The sequence below is a fragment of the Siphateles boraxobius genome, unplaced genomic scaffold (assembly GCF_051911475.1).
Source record: "Siphateles boraxobius isolate OS27281-9 unplaced genomic scaffold, OSU_SipBor_1 12, whole genome shotgun sequence".
NCBI classification, from domain to species: domain Eukaryota; kingdom Metazoa; phylum Chordata; class Actinopteri; order Cypriniformes; family Leuciscidae; genus Siphateles; species Siphateles boraxobius.
In genome coordinates, this window is record NW_027508722.1 from 14,982,197 (window position 1) to 15,010,142 (window position 27,946).

Sequence of the window (27,946 nt, forward strand, 5' to 3'; positions counted from 1 at the left end):
ATGAAGGAGAAGCCCTGCCTCTGATCGGACTGTCAAAACCAAACATTGGTCTGTCACTGAGTTACAGCACTGTCAAACTTACTACAAGTTAGCCAGCCCTGGACTATTATGTAAATATTTTTTGAGAGCAAAAGGTGCGTTTGAGTCAGTATAGTTGAGTTTTAGAAAGTTAGACAAAACGTAGCTAATGTTAGTTAGATTGACAGACAGCTTGTCATTTTAGCTTAGCAATCACAGGGATGTGTTTATTCTGCTCTCGTGTCAACCATAGGCTGTTTACTAACACAGGTGAATGCTTCAGATTTAAAGAGCACTACCGGGTAATTGTTAGTTTGTAAGGTTTGTTTATTTGGGCAGAAAGCTACAGCAGATTAAGTTTAGCCTGCTAGCACCACCCGACTAACCACGAATCTGTTTCTGTGGGAATTATGAGCTTCTGTAGGCCTAATGTTTATGCAAGTCGCAAACGGAGGAAACCTGCCCCGAAAAGGTAAATAATTTGTTTTCTAAGGCTGCTTAAACCTATAGGCTATAACGTTACTCAGTTTTTGTTATAGTAGCCTATTTCTTTATATAGTTATCTGAATATTTATTCAATTTGACTCAACGTTGAGAGATGTTATCGATGCACTCTCTCTCTCTCTCTCTCTCTCTCTCTCTCTCTCTCTCTCTCTCTCTCTCTCTCTCTCTCTCTCTCTCTCTCCCTCCCTCCAAAATCTAACCAGACTGTGTTTGCGAAACTTTGGACGTCGTTTATAACGCGTTCGAACGTGTTTTGTGCTTGAGCGTTTTCATGAACGATTCGTTAATTGCGTGTCACCTGGCAAATAAGCGATCCATTGGTGAACTAATGGGGTGAACTAATAATTTGTGTTACGTATAGTGTTGCGTATATATATATATATATATATATATATATATATATATATATATATATATATATATAACAAATGGTCAGTGAATAGACAGAGGTGTGATTTATTTGATATTAGCTGCTATACCATTTTTTCTTCAGTTCTGTTACCCAAAATGTGGGAAATGTTTAAATATGGAATACAACCCTGATTTTGTGATTACATTTAATAAACAACCAAACCTATTCCAGGTTGTGGAATTAAACATTATTGACAAATATTCTTTTCAACAAATGGTCTTTGAATATAGGTATTTAACGTTATTTTCTATTCATATTTCACCAGGTTCATGCTTTTCTTACCAAAATGTGGGCCATGTCTAAAAACAGTCTAAAAGTTTGTGATTTATTGCGTCTAATAGAGCAAACTTTACAAAATATGAAATTATGAATGTCTGGCTATCCTGTCATACTAATCTGAAAGTTATCTTTCAGAGCTAATCATGCACTCTTTTTTTAGTGAAAAGCAGTCTCCTCCTGAATGCATCAAATCGAATCCATCCAAACGACATCGGGACCGGATGAATGGAGAGTTAGACAGGTTGGCCAGCCAGCTCCCCTTCCCACAAGAGGTCATATCCAAGATGGACAAACTCACCATACTGAGGCTAAGTGTGAGCTACCTGCGGGCCAAAAGTCACTTCAATGGTAATACATGTAAACTGAAGCTGCAGTTGTATCATGTGTATACTAGTTGTACAATTGCTGACTATATTTAAATGTATGGATGCAATAGTCCCAGGGGGTCCAATCCTGATCCCAGAGGACCAATGTCCTGCAGAATTTAGCTCCAAATTCTCCAAAAATACCTGCCTGGAAGATTCAAGTAATCCTGAAGACCTTGATTACCCTGGTTCAGGTGTGTTTAATTGGGATTAGAGCCAAATTCTCCAGGAGAAGGACTGGACACCCCTGCAATAGTCCCAACTAGTTCATGCAAATTTGAAAGATTATTTTTTATTATTTCAATGTATTTTCTATACAATTCTGTCATAGTTTAGTATCTTGTGGACACCATCCAAAGGCAACACTTTTTCTTTCTTAATGATTAAAATGAATAAGGGCGTTTTTACACTGACAGTTTAGTTCGAAACAGGGTGTGGTTCGCATGAATAAAAGAGTAAGCAAAAAGTACGCGCATTACTTATTCTTCCGACGAGATTCTGAAGTGTGTATACGATGGACACTTTACTATACCATGAGGCCACGGGAGAGGATTTATTAATGACAGTGAAGCAACGTTACCGTACTGACGCTGGTAGGTCACATGATAATGACTACATGGCGAATGTAGTACGTCCAGATTACATTCATACTACACACTCATACTATAGGCCTATAGAATATACTTTTTAGCGCTTGTGAAGTAATTACTTATTTAAAATAAGTAAGCTACCTACTCAAGAGAGTATGCGATTTAGGATGCTGCCTCGGATGCACTTGTTACCTGTGCATGTGTTTTATCCGATGACAACGTCATCAACAAAACACACTTAGGAGATGACAGTCTACTCTGGATATGAGCGAGGGTAAGTGTGCGGTGTAATCGCTCAGAGTGGCAAATGAATGACTCGCAATCAGCTTTCTCCTCAAAAGAGTCCATTTCGAGCCTTCATGCAAAGCACATACAGTAAACGCAAGTGTCGTTCACTTTTGTTCACTTGGTGCTCTGTGCATAACAGCACCAAATTAATTAAAAGCCTTAAACCACTATATATTCACCCGCGTTCTGTTTTCTAACATGTGCTGTGCATAGCTGTCAACATTGAACATTGAAAATAAGGGAGATTTCCCGGAATCCATCCCCAAAATAAGGGATTTTTTTACACGATTCTTACCCACAAACTTTAAAAAAAAAGCACTAATCATTAACAATCTAAAGAGTTTATAACTACATATAGGCCTACATATGTGAGAGAGAGAAAGAGACAGTGTGTGTGTGTGTGTATGAGAGAGAGAGAGAAAGAGACAGTGGGTGTGTGTGAGAGAGAGAGAGAGAGAGAGAGAGGTAGAGAGAGACAGTGTGTGTGTGTGTGTGTGTGTGTGTGTGTGTGTGTGTGTGTGTGTGTGTGTGTGTGTTAGGGGTGTGACCGTAACCGTGAGACCGACGGTTATAGTTGAACACCGTCATTAGAACTCTATAACCGCCAAAATCGTGATATTAAAATATTTGTTACATTTTTTATCATAGAGAATGTTTAAATAGGCCTACTAATATAAGCTTACGAGGGAAACGGAGGCGGAGTTAGTGGTGCCTCGGAAGTTCGGAGGATGCTGCAGGAGATGATTTGGTAGATGTCTGTGCCCCTTTACAGATCAGAGCGCACGCTTACACGGAGTAAGGGTTAAGCTTTGTTTATACCATGGTTTATACTCGACGCGTCCGCATGAGCGCGAAGGTGCGCGCGGCAAAAATGACCAGTTGGGTGCGCAAGACCACATTTCGCTTTGCTGTGTGCACGGCTTTTTTTGTAACAGCGATTGCGGCGCCGCATCCGAGGATGAACAACTTCAAGCCGAATCTGCCCGAGCTTGTACGTCTCACACAATCAGAGCGTAAAAATACGGGATATTTTACGGGAAAATACTAAAACGGGAAGACAGCGGGAAAAGAGCTAAAATACGTGAGAAACCCGGAAAAAACGGGAGGGTTGACAGCTATGGTGCTGTGCCCATTTGTGATGACGTAAGATGAACGGAAATTCATCTTAGCGGAAACAATCACACGCGGACTAGGACTGCAGCAAACAGTGCCAAGTGTAAAAGCCGCTTAGATCACAGATCATTTTAAGTGGTTAGAAAACCAGCCCCGAATTTTAAAGAACCTCAATATGTATTCGTTTGTTTCCTCCAATGAGGGCCCGCCATTGCAATCCTCAGAGGTGAAATAGCGGGAGCCTTGCAGCAGAAGTCTGGTGAGATCAATATCATTTTCCTTTCAAAGAGCAGAAAAATCAGATGTTCTGACAAGTAAATACTCTTAATGACCACCTGAAGATGGTTGTTTTTGTAATACCAGAATATGTTGAAAACATTAACAGAAGGGCCTGGTTTCACAGACAGGGCTTAGATTAAGCTAGGATAAGTCCTTTGTTAAATTAGCAAGTAGCTTTTTTAAAACATGCCTTAGAAAAAACATAACTGATGTGCATCTTAAGACAAAACAATGGCACTGACATATTCTAAGATATGTCAGTGCAAGTTGCTTTCAGTTAAAGCAACACCAAGGAACTTTTCCTCTGCGGTCGCCCTACAGGTTGGAAGTGGAATTGTCTATTACTGCTGTCGTAAATAATTTAGCCTACCGCAGTCTACTGTCGCACGCGCACACTCGCTGTTTATCCAGCACCGGCTTTGGAATCAACAATGGCCACAGACAAGGTAGAGTATGATGCATGATTTTATGAAAGACATCTCAAACGAAGAAAAACTATGTATGCTGTAAAGCAGTCGAATTTTGTAGTTCTTTTTGTGCTCCGGTTACTACCCGAAACCCGAAGTTACATAGTGCCAGTAAAAGCGATACAGACCACGTCAGGCTATGGCAAACGTGTCATTTAACCTATTGTAAATCGATGTACCATCTAAAGGGTCTTGGAAATATATTATGAATGTTGAAAAACTACATAGTGTTACTTTAAAACAGCTTAAACATGCATTTTAGTCTCGGACTTAAGCCTTGTCTGTGAAATCGGCCAAAGAAGTTTACCTGGCATTAGGCAAGAGGCTTTTGCCCTCAGCATTAAGATTTTGAAGTTGGACAGAGCAGTGCATGGAGTTCCTCCTTTTGTTTGTGATACATTGAGTGCTTATCACAGGACATCCTGGTCTCTCAGCAGTTTTATCTCAGGATGACCTATATTTGGGTAACATAAGGAATATTCAAAAGAAATATGCTTTGAAATGTTATAATAATGGTCTGGACGTTCTTTCTTCTGTTGGGACGGATACTTTTTTCTTGCCGCTGTCCAAAAGCTTTAACGTTTGTATGAATTCACAACATTCAAGCCAAGGCACAGATTGTAGAATGTTCGTACTTGACAATAGATAATATTGCGCCTAGTTGCAGTATATAATGCATGCTCAACTGTAAGAATGAACCGATGGCCCGGAAACAGCCCTGAACATTGTTGTTGAATTCCGTTGATTTAATCTAGCCAATTAACATAGATAAGTCAATTTAGTTGAAATTGCTAAAATAGCTTGCAGTGGGTTTGAAAGCTTTAAAGAGATCATGCCATTGTTGAATTAAGCGTGTATATTAATTCATAGCTTTTAGTTACATTATATTTGCAAAATTTCCAGCTATTACTGCAAATCAAAGTTTTAATATAGTATTATTAACAATACTTTGTTTTTACAAAGTAAATGTTAAATGAATATATTAATTTCAAAAGTTTGAGGTCGCTAAGATAATGTTTTAATGTATTTGAAAGAAGTTTCTATTGCTTACTGCATTTATATGATAAAAAATACAATATAAACAGTAATTTTGTAAAATATTGTTCTAATTTTAAATAAACATTTTCTATTTAATGTAATTTATTTTCTATTTAATGTAATTTATTTTTTATTTTTCTGAAAAAAATGCATGATACATTTTTCAGGAGACTTTGATGAATAGAAATGTAAAAATTTGTTTTAATTAAAATAAAAAAATATTTTGTAATAGTATATAGTATAATTATAATTATTGCATTATATATAGACTCATGTCATACACTGTCACTTTTCATCAATAAAGAACCCTTGCTCAATAAAAGTATTCATTTCATCAAAAATAACAATAAAAAACTTACCAGACCCAAACTTTTAAAGTATATACATTTAAATATTATTTGACTAATAGAAAACATTTAGCATTGAAAAGGTAAAATGTCGGCTGGGAAAGTGCACATATCTGAACTACTGTCCTGATCAAACATATATTTCAAGTGTTAATAATTAGCCCGTTAAACGTCAGCCAGAGACTAGACTTTTAGAGGGTTTAATATCACAGTTTATGTAGTGTAAGCATGTGTTTCAGATGAGCCTTACACAATTATGCTCTCAAGGATGCAGTTGTACATCTTTTTTGAGATTTATAAAGGCAACAGTCCAAGTTTTGTTAAGTAAGAAAAATACCCTGAGCCATTTCCAGTTCCCAAGTTATATTCTTCCAATTATCTTGACCAGTTCAGAGGTGTGGTCAGGTGCTCAGCATTGAAGGGATTCCATGAGAAACAAGCTAAACAGGTGCGCTGATTGTTGCATGTAATTACTCTGACTTTCTGGAGGCCATTGCAGGGGAGGGTCTGGGTTTGCGTGAGTAATTGAAACCGACTCGTTGACATTTTGACTTAGGTGAAAAGAGTTACGAAATGTTTGATAGTCATTGGCTCTAGCAGCAAACTTTGACCTGAGTTGCTGTGTAGCATCAAAGACCATGCCAAGTTTTGATCATTTGAACCAGTGTGTGGGGATCTTTAGGGTCAGAAATTGCATGAGAAGAGTGCTGGAACACCGGTTGAGATATGATCTCAATGTTTTGCTGGCACATACTACCAAAATTCAGGGGTTTTTTGACACAGTGACTAAGTAATGGCATCTAGTGGGTAAAGACTGTAGATAGATCATTGTTCTCAATAGAAAAGAGTTTGCCTGGCAGAGTCAAGAGTACATTTTTACTTCTTGCCAGTGTTTTATGTACAGTATAACATCTTGAAGAATTGATGTTCCCAACAGATACAGCTATTATATGATGAGCATGGTTTCAATTTCAATTGAAATTTATATAAATATTATATACATACATAATATCTAAATTAATTGAAATGGAAACCATGCTCATAATAGCTGTATTGAAGCCGCTGTATTCATCAATTGCATTTTAAATATATTTTTTAACAAATTAAAATAAATCAATAAAAATCACTGACCCAGTCATGTTATTAACAAATTAATTGATTTGAAAATGTATCTGTTGGGAACATCAATTCTTCAAGATTTTCTACTGTTAAAAAGTTAAAAAAAGTTATTCATTTGAAAAAGTTTTTCGAAATCATATGATACCAATATGAATAGAGAACAATTTAGAACTTGGCAAATACTTTTTAGACTAGATTTTTTATTTTCTTTAACATGGGCTCTCTTATTTGTTATTGACCCAATGTCTGTTTGTTAAGTTACCTCTCGTTGCCCTTGCATGTCATATAAACCACTCTGTCAGCAAACCTTGCTCATGTGTGCCAAGCTCAAGTATTATTCAACCATGACTGTGTATTGTTAAACCACTGGGCATTATGATTTGCTTTCAATTTTTGGTTGTTCAGATGCCAACAGCTCTAGGATATAAGTTGCCATTGTTATACATGTTTTCATGTTTCCCTCTCACTATCATTATTAATGCAGGGAATTCTTTGTAATGCTGGAAGTTGTGCTGTTGTTTGATTATGCCTGATCAAGTGCCTTCCCATGACATTAAATATTGTGAAAGGTTACCCATAATTTTCTCATCATGTCTTTGTTGAAGAATTGGTATTATCTGTTTTATCTATTGTGCAGAGCTTCTTACTTTAATGCTTGTTTGCTGTTGCAGTGACCCTGAACTCAAATAACTCCAGCCAACTAGCAAATAACACTAAACCACAAATTCAGGAGCTTCCAGAGGGAGAATTTTTACTACAGGTGAACTCACTGCTGTGAAACATTAGGATTTTAATTCAAGCATATAGATCTAGACAAAAACACACTAAAATAGTTTTAGAATTCTATTTATTAGGAGCATGACTTAATCTACCTACTTTTTTTATAGCATATAAATGGCTTTCTGTTGGTGGTCACCTCCAGTGGCACAATCTTCTATGCTTCCTCCACCATTAAGGACTACTTGGGGTTCCATCAGGTTCGTATCGGTTTGCATATGTATTGTGGGGGCGGAAGAAACTGCAGCCCAAAGGCTTTATTTGTAGGGGCTAATTTGGACCGAAATGAACTGGATTTACATTATAACACCTTCTGTTTAAAAAAAGAATAGGGCTGGGTTAATAATAACAGTTTCTCGATTTTAATCAATTCTCATTTTGATCAACCAATATTAATCCTTAAATCCTAGAAATCAATCTTTTATTCTATGCTGTCTTCAGTTATCAGACTTTTGAAGCTTTCAAATTCTGTCAGTTATAATAAAGTTCAAACAGTAAATACCGTTTTGATGGTCTTTAATGTGGTGTGACAGGTCGCTGTAGCCGGCTCAGTTCAAATGGCCAATCATCTCTTCCTCTTTAATGCTACAGTAGTTATAGCATATACATGAAATAAACACAAAATGACACAAACATGAATATAGACGTCAATAAAAGCTTATAATCAATGTCACGTAACAATATATTTACCTCAGAAAAGCCATTCAATGACATTTGCTCGATAGGTAGAAAAATGAACATTGAGCATTTTGCTAAGTATATGAACTATATTTTAAAAAAAATGTTAACTTAACTTGTAGTTCTTCAATTTATAAATCTGTCATAAAAACGAGTTTAGGAAAGCCACCATTTAAATGTTTATATCAGAAAAACGAATTGGAGTAGAAACGAGACATCTGAGTTATTATAAAAACGGCCTTATGTTCAATTTAAATGTTTGTATACAAATCAGTTGTTAATTTCAGCAAGTGTATTTTTTCCTTGAGATAAATTGACATGTAGGCCACTGTATTTGATATTAATCGGGATCTGTCACAGTTGGGTTGAAAATAGAGATGAGTAAACGATCTAAATGCAGCAGTTTTACATATATTTTACAAATAACTCAGGAATACGGAAACAAGAACACATTAGAATTTAATAACATTGAATGGCATTTAATTGAATCGCAAAATTGCGAATCAAAATTGAACCGAATTGTGAAATTTGTGTCAATGCCCATCCCTTGTTTGTCAGTCCAGTTTGTTCAAATTTCACCAATCCAAGTTTTTGTTTGATCCACTGCACACATTCCTTATCAATTTAGTGAATCTACTCACTCAAAAACATTTCAAGGTTACATTGAGCATTATGGACCTGAGTTTATCCAAATTTAAACCAGTTATTCAGTTGTTGTTGTGAAATACTACTGAAAAGAGATCTTAATTTATCTCACCAGTCTTTTTAAATCATTCATAGCAGCTTTCTAATTTATTGTGTGAAATTCCAGCTTCTTCCCACAAATGTGATACTAAAAGCACTTCCTCACCGCAATCAGAAATAATTATTTTATCAAATACCAACTTGAATTGGATTGTTTGCCAGACAAAGCAGGCTGTGAACAAATTTAGATAAAAACAGGTTGATTGCTAAGACATTTACCATTTGTTTTTTTTTTCCTTCAGCATTTAGATTCAGATTTCTTCATAAATTTGGTACCAGCTATGAGCAGCTGTGAAACTACTTGCAGTAAAACCGATGTGTTTTGTTCGCAGTCGGATCTCATCCATCAGTGTGTGTACGAGCTCATTCACACTGAAGACCGGGTTAAGTTTCAGAAGCAGCTCCACTGGGCGCTCAACCCCAGCTGCACTCTAGACACCGGACAGATAGTGCAAGGTAGAAAATAAGTTAACTAAACGTCTCTCCAGACAGCCCATGAGCAGATCTGAGCATTGTGCCTGGACAACTGAAACATTCTGTCCCCACTCCATCAACACAAAGAGTCAATGAGGATGGATTGCATTTGTCTGCAAACAAAGTTTGGCAAAGTTCCATTGTGACAGACATCCTAGTTTACATTAAATAAATCCTCGAATAACATGATTTTAAAACAACAACGTTGACATTATTCAGATGGCTAACATTTGGTTAAGGTACCCAAATGTTTTTTTCTTAGAATAACAAAGAAGTTTGTTATGGACCATGTTTTTAACCAACAGCTCACTTGATTTCAGACCATCTGAATATTTCCCAAGTTGCTTTTCAGTTATATATGCTCTGAGGATTCAGGTTCATATGTGTAACCGCCTCTTATAGCTGGTGTACAAAGGCTGTGCCAGTTTGCTCTGGTTTCAGATTGGGCTTTTTATTCTCAACCAAGCTGGATCTGTTATCAGATCTAACACTGGCAATTAAATAGGCCTGTCATAGTTATAAACATGACAGCTGTGTCGCTCAAGTTGTAATACCAGTGTAATACCCATGTCATTATACACATTTCTGTCCACACACACACACACACACACACACACACACACACACACACACACACACACACACACACACACACACACACACACACACACACACACACACACACACGCAAACACACCTCTCTAAGTACATTTATCTTGTATTTAATTATGCTTTTCTCTATAATCAAGTTTAAATGCACTTGCTTTGCTTTTGTCAAGCTTCCCATGATTCACCACTGCCTCAGACGTACTACGGTCCAGAGGAGTTGCCGCCAGAGAACTCCTTTCTGGAGCGAAATTTTGTTTGCCGGTTAAGATGTCTCTTGGACAACTCATCTGGCTTTCTTGTAAGTTGAAATGATAATAAATAAAAAAACCTAAAAAGATTTTTGATCACTCTTTATATTAGGTGTATTTAACTACTATGTATTTACATAAAAAAAAAATTGTTAGAATGCACTCACTCAATTGTTACAATGCACTCATTTTTCATGTTGTGTTGCAAAACACTTTTGCTGCTATTGAAGTGGGATACAGGTAAGGTTAGAGACAGGTTTAGTAGTATGGGTAGGTTTAAAGGGCACCTATACATGAATATCAGTCACATGACCTCTTACGTCAACCGCTCTTTTTTCAGTTGACTGCCGCCATCTTGAGTACCTGCCGGGTACTGTCTACAATACTGACGGCATTAGCTAGGAAGCAGATTTTCTCTGTTTGTTTCACTTTATACATAACCAACTTTGTTTTTGTAAACCCTGTGTGTATTTGACAGTATTCGCGCAATAAGACTCGAAAAATAACTTCGTTCTGTAACCTGTCGCTGTTGTTAGACAGGCTTAGTGCGCGTGCGCTTCGGGTGTACGCGCTCAGAAAAGCGCTCGTTAGAACCGCGCATCAACACGTGAATGACTTGTTAGCAGATGCAAATAATGAACTTATGTGAACTGCATTGTCCCGTTCCTTTGCGTTAACATTTGATGTGAATATACGTCGCGTTGTAGCCTATGCTGAGACGGAGGACCAGAACTGCAACTGATAGAATGCACGATACTACGACATTTCTTCAAAAGCAGATGGTGGATATATTTTAATCCACGATCATAAATCGTGATATCGCACAGCCCTAAGCTAGCGTAAGCTCATTATCATTTACATCCACTCACCACAGACAACATGAACACTGCACAGAGAGTTTGCATACACAAACCACTGTTATAACATAAAAGCAAGCAGCTGCGTGCATGGTTGGGCATGATATGATTGAAGGATTTTGACTGAATGCGAGCAAAGTGCGCTCCCTTAATAATTCCTAAAAAGCTGACATCAGTTAATCGCGATCTCACATCTCTGTTAATATCAATTAAGCTGACTGCACAATGAATCTTTCATAATATATACACTTTGTTTGTTACAATTAGAGGATTTGTCCGCATACAGAGCTTTGAACAAAAAGTCAGTTTTGAGCATAGAGGTTTTGAGCAGTGAGGGGAGTCTATCTTAAATGCTTCTGATTGGCCTTTGCGTTGAAGAAATCAACACGTATGTCTGTTTGTGGTTACATTGCTCATCGCTGCAAACGTGTTTTAAAAGGAAACTCTGGCCTGTAAATCATTTCTATTTTGTTTTAGTTCTTGTTGCTTTTCTGCAAAAATGTATTAGTTTTATATGTTTTATTCATAGATATTTATAGTTTGCGGGAGTCCCGCGAATCGTTTTATCCCTGCAAGACGCACACACACAGAGAGTGCATTGCCGCTCGCACTCGCCATCAAATCTAGTCCCGCGCCGCACTCTTTTGCATTGGGAGTGCACATCTCTAGATCAAGGGCCCGGCCCGAGGATAGTGACGGGATATATCGGCCCAAGTTCGGGCTCGGCCAGAGAATAAGCTCTTCTTCCTTTGCGACTGACGTATCGATCTTGCCGAATCAGGTACTCAAGATGGCGGAAGACAAGTTTTAGAATTGAGTGACGTCAGTGAGGAGACGTTGGTGACATCATCTGATATTCATGTATTATGACCCTGTCCACAAGATGTAAAATAAGTCTCTGATGGCCCCAGAGTGTGTATGTGAAGTTTAGGGTTAGATACTTCGGCGGCGCTGCCAGACTAAGACAATGCATGCACTGAGAAAAAAATGCATTTGGCCACCTATCTAAATGTAGGGGAGACAGTGAATAACCCCAATTTCAAAAAAACGGTTGAGTGTTCCTTTAACTGCCTTTTACTGACAATAATCCCTTGCAAAGCAAGTGTGTTCAGTATATCCTGGTAACGCATCCCTAAATTAAAATACAACTTTATCAAATGCTCTCTATCCATAGCTATTAGCCTGACAAGAAGTGCCTTAAAAGGGTGGCAGCTTTAGCGTGCACTTTCTGCTTTAGGGAGAAAAGCTGGTCCATTGTGCATTCTCCTTTTATATACACTTATCTTGAGGCCATGAGTTACTATCTCGAGGCCACGAGTTACTATCTCGAGGCCACGAGTTACTATCTCGAGGCCACGAGTTACTATCTCGAGGCCACGAGTTACTATCTCGAGGCCATGAGTTACTATCTCGAGGCAACGAGTTACTATCTCGAGGCCACGAGTTAGTATATCTCGAGGCCACGAGTTAGTATATCTCGAGGCCACGAGTTACTATCTTGAGGCCACAAGTTAGTATATCTTGAGGCCACGAGTTACTATCTTGAGGCCCCAAGTTAGTATATCTTGAGGCCACGAGTTACTATCTTGAGGCCACAAGTTAGTATATCTTGAGGCCACGAGTTACTATCTTGAGGCCCAGAGTTAGTATCTTGAGGCCACGAGTTACTATCTTGAGGCCACAAGTTAGTATATCTTGAGGCCACGAGTTACTATCTTGAGGCCACAAGTTAGTATATCTTGAGGCCACGAGATAGTATCTTGAGGCCACGAGTTGGTATCTTGAGGCCACGAGTTGGTATCTTGAGGCCACGAGTTGGTATCTTGAGGCCACGAGTTGGTATCTTGAGGCCACGAGTTAGTATCTTGAGGCCACGAGTTGGTATCTTGAGGCCACGAGTTGGTATCTTGAGGCCACGAGTTAGTATCTTGAGGCCACGAGTTAGTATCTTGAGGCCACGAGTTAGTATCTTGAGGCCACGAGTTAGTATCTTGAGGCCACGAGTTAGTATCTTGAGGCCACGAGTTAGTATCTTGAGGCCACGAGTTAGTATCTTGAGGCCACGAGTTAGTTTCTAATATCTTGAGGCCACGAGTTAGTATCTTGAGGCCACGAGTTAGTATCTTGAGGCCACGAGTTACTATCTTGAGGCCACGAGATAGTTATAATTTTTTTTTTTTTTTTACAAAGTGGGACTGGCGCTGTACTCTCATGGTGGGTGCTTAAACTGCAGTGTCATTCAAAAGTCGTGGGCGGGGCTTGTGCAAAAGTACGTCATATTGCCCTGAATCTGAGAAAAGCTTGTTCTGAGACAGATCTTATGATTTATGGGGATTAAAAAATAGCACTGGGTGAATTTTTATCATTGTAGGGTGGTTGTGTACACACACTGCCAATACACATTTATGTTCAAACGCCATGTAAAAGTGAATTTTGTATAATAGGTTAATAATGGTATAATAATGAAGGGTCGTGTATGTACATGTAAAAACATGTAGTACATAGCAGTTAAAATCACTTAAAGACCATATTGTACATATTAAAACTAAATGTTTTATTTAAGAGATTTTACTGGGGAAAGCATGTTGATTTTCTTAGGTATCAGTTGAATAAAATTGTTTTTTAATTTTACATAATGTTTCTTAATTATTATTATTGTAACCATATTAGATTACTTCAATTCACCAGTGCTTGCAAGGCAGAAAAAACAACAACATTTTACTCAAGTTCTGGGTAAAAGTATAGTTTATAAATTATACTTTCTTAATGGTTTACTTTCCATTAATCACCATGTAACCCAGATGTTTGATAAATTCCAATCACAATTTGATAAAAAAAAATATTACAATAACATTATTGCTTGCAGATAGATTAGTTAGATAGAACACTGAACATTCTGACAATGTGATTGGAGAAAATGTATTGTTGGATCCCTATAAATAAAGTTGATAAAATCTGTAAATACATAGCACACACAAGGCTGACATTGGGAGTCTAAGGATAGTCCAAGCTCTCCTAGCTGAAGGCTAAAAACTGTTTACAAACAAAGTTCGAATGGAGCCCGTCTTTGGTTGAGTTAATTTTTGGTCCAAGACTTTCTCACAGCTTGGAGTTATGACTCAGCCTATTGAGAAGTTTCTCAGTTAACTGTCTCTGCAGGATCATTTGTGAGCTTAATAACCAAAATCAGACTTTTCAAATAGCATTAAAGTCAGCATGAAATGAAAAATCACATTATCTATTTTCTAAAAGCATTTTATAGAATTAATCCGTGAATAAACCCTGCCCCTGCAAACATAAGTTAATTTTTTTTTAAATTTCTTTTTCAATAATCTGGATATATAGTACATCGGATGTAGATCACAATATGGAAGAAAAGATCTGTCGCTATTTCCATTACATCACATAGCTCAAATGACAATTCTCAAAAAAATGCATCATTTCTTCATATTGGTTTCAAAGAGAGGTTGAGGAAAATTAGCTGAATGCTGTGGAATGTATTTACATATGGTCGAATGTGTTAAATAGATGGCTTGTACTTTTATAGCCCATGAACTTTCAGGGGCGTTTGAAGTTCCTGCATGGGCAGAATGAGAGGACAGCAGATGGCAAACGCATCCCTCCTCAGTTGGCCCTGTTTGCCCTGGTCAGTCCTCTGCAGCCGCCTTACATACTGGAGATCTGCACCAAGAGCTTCATGTTTAAAACCAAGCATAAACTGGATTTCACACCAACCGCATGTGACGCAAAGTAAGACATATGAACTCCTATCGGGTGAAAAAGCTTGTGGATTTTTTCTCCGTTCACTTTGGTTTGTTTCTGTTGGCTTGTAGTGGCATCTTTATCTCTTTAGATTTGTGAAAGTTTTAAAAATTACTTACGGTACCACTTAAATTTTTTATTTATTTTTGTTGTAAACAATAATTGGCTTTTAATTTGGTGTTCTTATACCATCAGTATCTCTTACCTTCAAAGCCATGTGTTTTTTTTCCTCCACAGAGGAAAGATGGTTCTGGGCTACACGGAGGCAGAACTGTTTTACCGCGGCTCAGGCTATCAGTTCATCCATGCAGCAGACATGCTGTACTGCGCCGAGAACCACATGCGGAGTAAGACTCTTTTTTTATCACAAATGGATAAAGAAAACACACTCACCTCACTCACGCTGGGTTTCAACATTGATGTGTCAGAGGCTGGAGATCTAACTGTTGTTGAAATAATTGTATTGCTCCTAAAAGAATAGTTCACTCAAAAAATAAAAAATCCCATAAGACATTAAGATATTTTAAAAACAAATTAAGATTTTTTTTAATATTGTCACATCATTTTTGTCCATGGGCAACCAAAATTTCCACACTTCAAAAAGTACAAAAAGACATTGTAATCCACATGAATCGGGCGGTTTAATCTAAGTCTTCTGAAGAGACACGATCACTTTATATGATGAACAGATTTAATTTAGTTTTTTTATTAACTTCTAAGCATTGATCAGCGCACATACGTAGATAGTAGTGGTGCAACGGATCATCATTGATCCGTGATCCGTTCGGATCAATATCTTCGGTTCGGCACACACGTGATCCGCGGATTGATTTATAAAAAAAAAAAAAGTTGTGCGCATGTTCAGTCCACACACAGCGTGGTCATGGCGAGCGGAGGAACGGAGGAGCTTGAACGCCCCGCGTCATTTAAATCCCCTGTATGGGAGCATTTTGGCTTCCCTGTCAAATATAATGATGAAGGAAAGAGGTTAGTGGATAAAACCGTGACAATGTGTAGGCACTGTGGCAGCATGGCCACGCATTTGAAGCGACATCCCCCCGATGTTTCACTGACAGGAGTGAAAACTAAGGCTGCTCAACAACCGCTTATCACTGCAGCATTTAAGCAGCCCCTTGTTGCACGATCAGACTGGGCTAAAGCCATCACAAACGGCATTCGCGCAGCACTACCCCTCGCTCGTCCCTCTCTCTCTCTCTCTCTCTCTCTCTCTCTTGCGAGCGCTCTCTCTCTCCCTCATATAAGGTGCCATCTAGGGCTTAAATCAAACTTCATTCACGCACACACATATGAAACACTTGCATACACATACTAAGTAGTCAAACATACATGTATACTGCTGAATGCTCAAACAACATATGAAATGCACAAAGACACACCTAAAGTCGCTCACGCACATACACGCAAACTCTACACACGCGAGATGCGCGCACACAAACTCTCCACGCACATAATCATATGAGACGCGAGCACACACACACACACACACAGAAACTCGCGCACAAACTCAATGAGACGCGAGCGCACACACTCACAAACTCTCCACGCACATACTCATATGAGACGCGAGCACACACACAAACTAGCGCACATACTCATATGAGACGCATGCTCACACAGTACATGATGCATATGATTCTCAGTGTGAACGTAAGTCACACATTGGTAAGACAAGACATGCATTTTTTGTTAACAGAGAATGAGAGTCCCTTGCTTTTATTGTTTTTGGTTGTTTTGTTCATGTATTGCGGATATTTAAAATGTTTTCAGTGTTAAATAGTCTTTAGAAATAAAAGTTTATTGATCTATGAAAAGCTATACCTGCATTATTATGCCATTATCATTATTTTAGATGAAAATGGTCTCAGAACGACAATATTATCGTTTATTATCAATATTATCGTTTATCGCAATAATTTCTTGGACAATTTACCGTCCAGCAAAATTTGTAATCGTGACAGGCCTAACTATCGGTGTGTTTATAGGTGCAGACATGAGGCCATTTATTTTTTATTTTTTTTGCTGATCCGAAAAATGATCCGATCCGTTACTCTGATCCGAGAAACGATCCGAACCGTGAGTTTTTTGATCCGTTGCACCCCTAGTAGATAGAGCACATGAAATATGGCAAACAGAAGCTCAAATGTGTTTGTTTGACGTGCAAGAACCAATGACAAATCTACAAATACCATATACACAAATCTGAAATCAATCTTTTAAAAGGGGACTGCTAGAAGCATATACTTTTTTATTATTAATGGTAGCAACATAGTTGCTGATTATTTAAATTAATTTAATAATTTCTCTTCCCTGCAGCGATGAGGACGGGTGATAGCGGGTTGACTGTTTTCAGACTGTTGACTAAACAGAACCTCTGGATTTGGGTACAGTCCAATGCTAGACTTGTCTACAAAAATGGACAACCAGATTACATCATTGCCTCCCAGAGAGTCATCACGTATGCCTTTATTTGTGTCTTTGTGAAGTTGTCTCTTTTTGATATTGAATATCCTGTATATGTTTTCCTATGTTGTTTTATTATGAAGCAGTATTCATAGCAAAAGGTAACCGCAGATAATTTAATCCTAGTTGTAATAATTGTAGATAAAACGTCTCAGGTTATGACTGTAACCTATGTTCCCTGAGAACAGGGAACGAGACAATATGTCATCTACGCTATGGGGAACACCTCAGGCGTGACAGGTGTCTGAAATCACTATCAAATCACGTCAATCACATTGACCGGCGACAGCCCGTGAATCATTAGAGTAATGATTAACGTGCAACCTGGAAGTATATAACGACGCCTTGCAAGATGACAAATCACCTTATCGTCTGAAGGGACTGTACGGTAGGCAAGCCCCGAGGCATGGCAGGGAGATGTATTGTCTCGTTCCCTGTTCTCAGAGAACATAGGTTACAGTCGTAACCTGAGACGTTCCCTTTCGAAGGGAACTTTACAATACGTCATCGACGCTATGGGGAACGAAATACCCACTCCGCCATGCTGAGGGGAGTGCATGCCCAAGGGCAGTGACAAGTGTCAGAACCAGCAACTTCAAATGAAACGCTAGAACCACTCACCCTCAGGTCACACTGGGCTGTCAGTGACAGTATTCCCTACGGTCATAGCCCAAGCTACAGCCTCACAGGAAAACCCTCATAAACATGGTTAAATGAAGGGTCTACCTGGGCCGGCTCCGGGCCTGGAACCACAACTTCCAATTAGAAGGGGTCCCTTCTAGGGAATGTGGCTAGGGAACCCGAAGGAACCCCAGCCAGTCACTATTCAGGGGAACGTACTCACCCCGAAATGCCACCAGGACGGCCTGACCTGGCGTCAGTACATAGACACTTAGTCTGGCCAAATCCTGTCTGTCTGAAGACAGAGCCTCTGGACAAAAGCCTTAAGTAAGGCATCCAACCCGAGGGACTGCGAAGCTGGCAGTGAACCACTCGGCCCGGATCTCAGAGACGGGATATCCCGGAGAGTATGACTCAGCATAGTGCTTTCCAACCCTTGCTAGCGAGGGGAGTTTCTCTACTCGATCCACGGATCAACCCAGTGTCTGTGTTTCAAAACACTGTGGAGGCCTGTGAAGGCCTAAGGGCTGATCTAACTGGGAGGCCTCATGAGGCCTACAACCGTCTGACCAGACTCAGGAAGTCGCATGCTCATAGAGACCCTCGGTGAGGGGAGCACAAGGTCTGCCTGGTAGGCAAACCAGGCTGTAGGCAGGAAAGGTTCCGGGAGGGAACCAATAGCAGAGACTGAACACTTTAGCGAGCCAGGGCGCAAGCTCGCCTTCAGCAGCTGCCTATTAAGGCTAGCTGAAACAGATAGCAAGAGGCCACTAGCTTCTTAAATCCAGCATCATAGGGAACCATTCACAGGGAGGCCTGGAGAGGCCTACAACCTGAAAACCACAGTATGTGGGGAACTCATCCTCAGGGAGGCCTATTGAAGCCTACTACCTGATCACCACAATCTGTGGGAACTCACCTTCAAGGAGGCCTGGTGAGGCCTACTAACTGACCGTTCCATTCAGGGAGACCCAGTAGGGCCTAAATCCTGATCACCACAGCATGTGGGAAACTCACCCTCAGGGAGGCCTGGTGAGGCCTACTCCCTGACCGTTCTCATTCAAGGAGGCCTGTAGGAGCCTACTACCTGATATCACAGCATGTGGGAACTCACCTTCAGGGAGGCCTGGTGAGGCCTACTACCTGACAGCTACAATATTTGGGAGCTCACATCCAGGGATGCCCAGAGAGGCCTACTACCTGACAGCCACAACATTTGGGAGCTCACATTCAGGGAGGCCCAGAGAGGCCTACTACCTGATAGCCAACGTAAGTGGAAATTCACCTTCAGGGCGGCCGGGTGAGGCCCACAACCTGATAACCACAGTATGTGGAGAACTCACCTTCAGGGAGGCCTGGTGAGGCCTACTACCTGGAAACCACAGTACGTGGGGAGCGCACCTTCAGGGAGGCCTTGTGAGGCCTACTACCTGGTAACCACAGTATGTGGGGAGGTCACCTTCAGGGAGGCCTGAGTGGCCTACTAACTGATAACCACTGGTAGCTATGAGCCCTGAGTCTGGGTGATAGTGCAAGGTGGCCTGCTAAGGCCAGCCAGCTGGGGACTCGCCTAACAGGGAGGCCTGGTCGGACCTACTAGCTGATAGCAAGTCATATTCTGCTAACATACACTGTTGGGAACCATACTACACAAGCATAACTTACTATTGGGCTTCCAGTAGCGCTATAGGTATGTACCACAATGTTGGGACTCACCTCCGAGGAGGCCTGTTTAAGGCCTACTACCCATCAGTGAGTCAACTGCCCGAACCACAAAGGCCAAACACGTAACGTGAGCTGGCCTACAGCGCCCTCTTGGGGGCTGCCCAATAAAGGAGGCCTGCTGAGGCCTACTACTCAATGGCACAGCCTTCATTGGCAGATAAGCTGTTCACACAGCGCCTACAGCATCCAGGTGCCTAACCACATCGCCCATGGCAGTGTACTCTGCAAGAAAGCTAGCACCCTTAAAACAAGGGGAGTACAAGAATACGCCACTCTGCCTAAATGGAGGCCCCAGTTAGTCAGGGGCCTCCTTCTCAAAAAATTAGCATATTGTGATAAAGTTCATTATTTTCCATAATGTAATGATAAAAATTAAACTTTCATATATTTTAGATTCATTGCACACCAACTGAAATATTTCAGGTCTTTTATTGTTTTAATACTGATGATTTTGGCATACAGCTCATGAAAACCAGAAATTCCTGTCTCAAAAAATTAGCATATCATGAAAAGGGTCTCTAAACGAGCTATTAACCTAATCATCTGAATCAAGTAATTAACTCTAAACACCTGCAAAAGATTCCTGAGGCTTTTAAAAACTCCCAGCCTGTTTCATTACTCAAAACCGCAATCATGGGTAAGACTGGCGACCTGACTGCTGTCCAGAAGGCCATCATTGACACCCTCAAGCAAGAGGGTAAGACAGAAAGAAATTTCTGAACAAATAGGCTGTTCCCAGAGTGCTGTATCAAGGCACCTCAGTGGGAAGTCTGTGGGAAGGAAAAAGTGTGGCAAAAAAACGCTGCCCAATGAGAAGAGGTGACCGGACCCTGAGGAAGATTGTGGAGAAGGACCGATTCCAGACCTTGGAGGACCTGCGGAAGCAGTGGACTGAGTCTGGAGTAGAAACATCCAGAGCCACCGTGCACAGGCGTGTGCAGGAATTGGGCTACAGGTGCCGCATTCCCCAGGTCAAGCCACTTTTGAACCAGAAACAGCGGCAGAAGCGCCTGACCTGGGCTACAGAGAAGCAGCACTGGACTGTTGCTCAGTTTTTCATGTCATTCGGAAATCAAGGTGCCAGAGTCTGGAGGAAGACTGGGGAGAAGGAAATGCCAAAATGCCTGAAGTCCAGTGTCAAGTACCTACAGTCAGTGATGGTCTGGGGTGCCATGTCAACTGCTGGTGTTGGTCCACTGTGTTTTATCAAGGGCAGGGTCAATGCAGCTAGCTATCAGGAGATTTTGGAGCACTTCATGCTTCCATCTGCTGAAAAGCTTTATGGAGATGAAGATTTCATTTTTCAGCACGACCTGCCACCTGCTCACAGTGCCAAAACCACTGGTAAATGGTTTACTGACCATGGTATTACTGTGCTCGATTGGCCTGCCAACTCTCCTGACCTGAACCCCATAGAGAATCTGTGGGATATTGTGAAGAGAAAGTTGAGAGACGCAAGACCCAACACTCTGGATGAGCTTAAGGCCGCTATCGAAGCATCCTGGGCCTCCATAACACCTCAGCAGTGCCACAGGCTTATTGCCTCCATGCCACGCCGCATTGAAGCAGTCATTTCTGCAAAAGGATTCCCGACCAAGTATTGACTATTGAGTGCATGACTGAACATAATTATTTGAAGGTTGACTTGTTTTTTTGTATTAAAAACACTTTTATTGGTCGGATGAAATATGCTAATTTTTTGAGACAGGAATTTTGGGTTTTCATGAGCTGTATGCCAAAGTCATCAGTATTAAAACAATAAAAGACCTGAAATATTTCAGTTGGTGTGCAATGAATCTAAAATATATGAAAGTTTAATTTTTATCATTACATTATGGAAAATAATGAACTTTATCACAATATGCAAATTTTTTGAGAAGGACCTGTATGCATGGGCGTCAGCTCAGGGCAATGCTCTGGCTTCAGGGGAGCGTACTTCGACAAAAGAAGAAGTGAAGGCTTACTTCATACACGACCCGAGCCATAGTAGTGCGAGGTAGGAAAATACAGAACTGGGAGTGAAGTGCTCAGACCTACCCTGTATCACAGGGGAATACTCACACTTCACCCTGAGGTTAACAGGGTGCGGGCCTGCCAGCGGCTCTAGGGGTGACAGAAATGTATCTGTGCCCAACCTAGGGGAGTGGGGCTTGACCTAAAAGCCACCACCTACAACCCAGCACTCGAGCAGTAGGTCAGCGAGGTAAGTAAAGCCTATACTGGTGGCCTAAACCGTATGCCAGTTCTGCACGGCAGGGTCAGGGCAGACAAACCCCCGTATTCTTAGTGAAGCGAAAGACGACCTAACCCTGCTCAAAAAAGACAGAAATACCACGGAGGCCTGATTGAGGCCTACCACGTCCTTATAAACCAACCTCTGCACCAAGCTGCATTACTCTAGTCGCCCCAGAATGCAAAGAAGGGGACGGGCCATGGCCTAACGACTCCCATGGGAGGAGGCTGTTATACAGGGATACAGAAACATACATTCAAAAAGTGAAGAGTCAGAGGAAGAAATGCTAAACTAAGCAGAGCGCCTCAATATCCCAGGTACAGCCTAGGCCAGCTACAGAGGCGGCCCTGGTGATGGCCAGCCTGCAAGCATAGATCTATCTGAGGACTCGGAGGAGCCACAGCCACTAAAGAATATAGTCTGTATTATTCCATACAAAGGGCTGCAAAATCGCTCAGCCTACTGAAAACCTAAACAGAGCTCAAGGGGCGAAACACTCAGAGAAGTCAAAACGGCCCCGTGGGCCGGACATAAGATCTACCTGAAGCACTAGCATCAGTCAACACTCTAAGTAAAAACTTCTAAAAGAGAGAGAGACAAACTACTCTACCCTATGGTGGCCTAGCAGCCCGAAGGCTAACACAGTTACCGTTCTGGCCACCTAACAGGGAACTTCAGGGCCCTAATAATCCAATAAAGTTCTCTTACCTTAGTACTTTGACATGACCCCGTAACTCTATACAGGGAACGCGGTCTGTAAAGAGAAACATTTTATTTTTTAATCACAAAAAATACTCTTCAAAAAACCGGTCAGCTCACCTGTGGCGTGCGAAGTAAAGACCGCCAGATAGTTCTTTTAAGAACCTCGGATCCGCCACATCACAAGCCTGAAAGGGGCATTTCCACAAACCAAGCCTAGGTGGGCCGTCAGAACATAGTTCTCATTATAGGCCCATCCCCAGGCCTGATGTAATGAACGCCTGGGGGTCAGGAGAGAGGAGAGGGCAGATGTCATGACCCTCCGGGGAGGTTATCCATCACCGACGCTGTGTGCGTTTGCGTTGGATAAGCTCCCTCAGATCTCTCCTGTTGCGAGAGTCACGCCTTCTCTGCGACCTGCTCCTTGAGAGAGGGGGCGCACGAGAGGCGACACTGGCTCGTTGGCCCTGTCTACGGTCCTCAGACCGTGAAGGGCCAGGCCCTCCCGCTTGCCGGGGTACGGAGGCGGATCTCAGCGGTATACAAGTTTTGAATGCTGATGAGCGCGCCTTCACCTCCCTGAACTTCCCCACCACCGCCTATACGGAGGTGCCGAAGAGTTCGGAAGGCGAAACCGGCGAATCGAGGAGAAAGGCTTTTTCTTTCTCCCCGATCTCGGCTAGATTTAACCACAGATGCCTCTCCGTGGCCACCATCGCCGCCATCGACCGTCCGATCGCTGCAGCGGTTTGCTTGGTAGCCCGGAGGGCCAGATCTGTGGTGCGGCGCAGCTCAGCCACCACCTCTGGGGACATCCCTGCCCCCTGGTCGAGATCCCCCAGCAGGTCGGCCTGGTACGCCTGTAACACTGCCATGGTGTGCAGTGCAGCACCGGCCTGACCTGCTGCCGTGTATACTCTGCCATTCAAAAGAGCCGTTGTTTTCAGCGGTTTGGATGGCAGGGTTGGAGCTTTCAGTGTCGCTGCCCGCCCAGACACGAGATAGTTCGCTAACGTCTCGTCAATGGGCGGCATTGACACGTACCCATGCTCTCCGATCCCCTCAACATCAGCGAAACTGGCCCGCTGATGTCGGTGGATACGGGCAGGGTATGGGTTCTTCCATGCCCTCTCGATCTCCATATGAAGATCAGGAAGGAATGGAATGCTCACCTGAGCTGGTGGTGTATGGCCGGGGAGAAACCCATCGTCGAGCCTACCGCGAGCGGTCTCTCCTCTAGCGCGCTACCGAGGCGGCTGCAGCCTGTCGGCAGCGCGCTCCATCACATCCACCAGCTCTGCATACACGGGGCAGGATGGCCGAGGAGGTTCAGGATCTACCTGATCATAAACCTCCTCAGCCATCTCCTGCGCGTCCTGAAGAGCATCAACTGCAGGTACAGTCGGTGTGTAATCTTCCCCATCGACCTGCAGTTCGCCCTCGTCAGCCGTCGAATCATCTGAGAGGTTTACAGCCCTCTCGAGGCGATCAACGAGCTCCATCTGGGAGCCCCATGATGTAAGTCGCCGCTCGGCCTCGGCACGAGCGGGAGCCGCACCATGAGGTCCAGACACTGAACCCCCTTCACTCGAGAAGAAGGCCAGACGAGAGCGGAGCGTTTTAAGAGAAAAACGCTCACAGTTCGCACAGAGTGCTCCCTCGAGAACCTCCCATGCGTGCTCTTCACCCAAGCAAAAAACGCACAGCTCGTGTGTGTCGGCCGGTGTCAGAAACCTCGGACACGGGTCGGCACACTTACGAAAACAATCTGCCTTAGCTGTGCGTTTCTACTTTCTCTTACCTTTCCGTATACTTTTTGAATAGCGTTTCAAACAAACAGTCCCTGAAGACGATGAGATGATTTGTCATGTTGCAAGGCGCCCTTATATACTTCCAGGTCGCACGTTAATCATTACTCTAATGATTCACGGGCTGTCGCCGGTCAATGTGATGTGACGTGATTTGATAGTGATTTCAGACACCTGTCACGCCTGAGGCGTTCCCCATAGCGTCGATGACGTATTGTTGAGTTCCCTTCGAAAGGGAACTGTATACCTTAAAGTCCCAATGTAGTCAATAATTGTATCCCTAAAAATAATCTCCATGCCTTAAAATAGCTTGAATGTAGCTCTACAACCGTGCTTCATTTAGTATACGCGGTTCTTTGAATATGCAAATTAGCCCCGCCTCCACTCACTCACACCAAGTCAGAGATCCACTCGTTGTTGATCACACATTGACATTATTGGTTACAAGTTAGTTTATGACGTCAGAAACACCAGCGATTTCAAACCGCGTTTTTGAGACTGTCTTTGGTACACTGCAGTTTAAAGGAGAAAATACTCAGCAATGGTGTGTCTGCTGACTTATGACTTTAAACATGTTTTGTCTTAAAGCATATAAAAAACTCCGCATAGACATATAAACAACATTAAAAGCTTGATTTTCACCACAGGGGGACTTTAAAGTCAGCATGAAATTAAAATTCACCTTATTTATTATTTAGTTGTTCATCTTATTATGAACGATTCATCCATGCATTTTTTCATTTTTTTGACCCATAATTTTTAGTCGTGATGAAATGAAAGTAGCAACAGATCTTTTCTTCTGTATTGGGGATGTGTATCTATGTCAGCAAAGTGGCAAAACAGAAACCTAAACCCTACGCTTACTTTTGCTGTGTTGCAAGGACTTTTATTTCTTTCAGATAATAGCATTTAATATTGTTTCTGTAGGTGTATTGCTTGAGAATGAGTCATTCTGTCTTCTGTAGGGACGAGGAGGGTGAGGAGAACCTGAGAAAGCGTGCTATGATGCTTCCCTTCAGCTTTACTACAGGAGAGGCTGTTCTCTATGACATGAACCTGCCCAGATCTCTGGGTAGCACCACACCGTCTGATCCCACTGCTCAAGACAACAATAACCAACTCAGAACCATTGAAACTGTAGACCCTGACTCACTGCTGGGATCTTTGCTTAAGCAGGATGAGTCAATATATGTGTGTTCTCTAGATAAGCACTCAGTGTCGGTACAGGGATTAGGGAATGAGGATCTTGGTGGGATCTTTTCCAGTAACTGGCAAGAAAGTGTTATGACAATCTCTGAAAGCTCTGTGCTCAAACAAGAACCAATCGTAGGCTCTGGAGGAGACGACAGCTGTGAGATACTGGAATTTATGCAGAGTTTAGGTATCAGCCCAGAAGATCTGAAGTCCCTACAAGACGAACTGTTCCTCGGGATTGATCTTGATGTTCAAAATGATGTGGCAGACCTCACAGATGGCATCTTGTCCTATGTGCAACAGTCTCTCGGGACGAAGACGGACAGTATAGGTGATGTCCAGGACAATGTGAAGGAGAAGTGTCTCGTCTGGAAGCCTACTCAGACCTTCACACCTCCACAGCAAGCTCCTGTGTTAATCCCAGAGGATTCATGTGATCCTCTCACATTAGTACCTCAGGAACAACAGATGACTTTTAATATAGCACATCCTGAACCAAAGACACAACACTTCACACAGATACAACCTCACACAGAACTGAAGGCTGCTGCAGATCTCCAAAACAATCCTCAAGGACAGCAACACTCAATGTCTCAACCATACAAAGAGACTGGAATCTCACAATGCAAACTTTCACACATTACAATCCAAAAACCTCAGGTTCAGACGACGAGCCAACAGTCACAGTGCTCATACCTTCCACCTCTGAATCAGCAGGTGTCTAAAACACTCAAAAATGGTGAGGTTTGTGGGAACCTCACTGAAGTTATAGCCAGTGACACACAGCAGGTTCCTTCCCTCCTCCAGCCAGAGCTCCAGCAGCCTGGATGCTTTTACCTGGAGACACCTCATGTGGATCTGAAGCACCCTTACAGAAACCATCTAAGCACTGTGTCCATCAGCTACTCCCAGCAGCTCTCTTCACCTTATATCACTGCTGGTGACGCAGGCTTGAGCGAGTTCACGGCTCAGGACATCGAGGGGCTGCTCAATGGCCTGGATGGTAATATGGAGAGGAAGAAGTACTCAGGACAGGGCGAAGGAGTAGTTTTCCGACCAAGCCTGGATCAACAAACTTACATAGGCCAGGTTAGAACCAAACCCCTCATGTGTGGTTTACCTACCTTCCCTCTTAAAAATAAAGTATTTAAATTGGCATCTATGGTTCCATGATGAAACTTTTACATCCATGGATCCTTTGAATTGCACAAAAGGTTCTTTATAATGGACTTTCATTTTTGCATAATACATTGCAGCATCATCTTTTTTCTCAATAACTGAAACGGTTCGATGAAGGATTTAAACATCCATTATCTAAATTCCACTGTATGGTACTTTAATGAATTATACTTTACTGTATTATGTAAAATCACTGTAAATATTGATAACTGATAATTCAGTCAGAAATCTGGCAGATTAAATGAGGGACTGATTGTGAGTCTTTTTGAATGGTTAATTAAAAAGACTGGCTCAAACGTATAATTTTGCTAATATTTGGACTACACTGTATGTTTTTTGATTCTCTAAAAAGAACATAAGAGGCATTTGTTCATAAATTAGACTACATTGGTCACGCTGTGTGTTATTGTTTGCAGCCCATTCGATTCAAACTGTAAATTCCTTTGCTGTAGGGCCTGTAAAATCGGTACAGGAAAAGATTGACTGTGGGATTTTAGAATTGACATTAATATAATTAATCATACTAAAATCCTCTTTCTTATCAGTTTCAGAATGGAGGCCACACAAACTATACAATGGAGAGTAACACGGCACATCTCGCACAACATCTCGGCCAGCGGCAGAACTAGAACAGACCCCATCCAAACCTGTCTTTTGGAGGATACTTGCAGCTTACAATCATGAAAAATTATAATAATAAAAAAGGTGGAGTTTGGTCCTACCTATTAGAGGTCACCATGCTCTGAGCTGTGATGATCATTGGCTGTCAAGAGATGGCAGCTGTGGTCATACGAACCCATAAAGCCTGGGCCAGAAAAGATCACCAGTAGAATGCAGGATGAGGAGGAAGAAGCGGAAATTGGTGTGAAGAAAAGGCTGAAAATGGACAAAGAAAGGCACAACTGTCTTGTAGCTCAGCATGAAGTCTACGATTAATGAAGAACCAGCCCATTTGGATCAGCTAGATATAATCTGTGGCTTCTCTGTTAAATTAAAAGTGCTGTCACTGTGCTTTGATAAATGTTTCTTTAAATGTCT

The 27,946-nt window shown here is 41.7% G+C and overlaps 1 protein-coding gene across 2 annotated transcripts; it reads left to right on the plus strand.

The window, feature by feature from the left end:
* ahr1a (aryl hydrocarbon receptor 1a) lies at positions 1-27,946 on the plus strand. Of its 2 annotated transcripts, XM_077209204.1 has the most exons (12): positions 17-288; positions 443-490; positions 1,374-1,561; positions 7,491-7,579; positions 7,707-7,796; positions 9,351-9,474; positions 10,272-10,399; positions 14,754-14,956; positions 15,206-15,315; positions 17,303-17,444; positions 25,501-26,818; positions 27,454-27,586. In XM_077209204.1, the coding sequence occupies exons 3-12, from the start codon at positions 1,435-1,437 to the stop codon at positions 27,535-27,537; spliced, it is 2,415 nt and encodes an 804-aa protein (XP_077065319.1). In that variant the 5' UTR covers positions 17-288; positions 443-490; positions 1,374-1,434; the 3' UTR covers positions 27,538-27,586. The 2 variants fall into 2 exon arrangements, with proteins under 2 accessions (XP_077065318.1, XP_077065319.1); XM_077209203.1 differs by having other exon boundaries at positions 1-490; positions 27,454-27,946.

Coding starts and splice junctions, on each gene's coding strand:
- ahr1a (XM_077209203.1), top strand. CDS start 429: ATGAGCTTCTGTAGGCCTAATGTTTATGCAAGTCGCAAACGGAGGAAA. Junction 15,316..17,302: donor CGCCGAGAACCACATGCGGA/GTAAGACTCTTT, acceptor TCTTCCCTGCAG/CGATGAGGACGGGTGATAGC. Junction 26,819..27,453: donor AACAAACTTACATAGGCCAG/GTTAGAACCAAA, acceptor CTTTCTTATCAG/TTTCAGAATGGAGGCCACAC.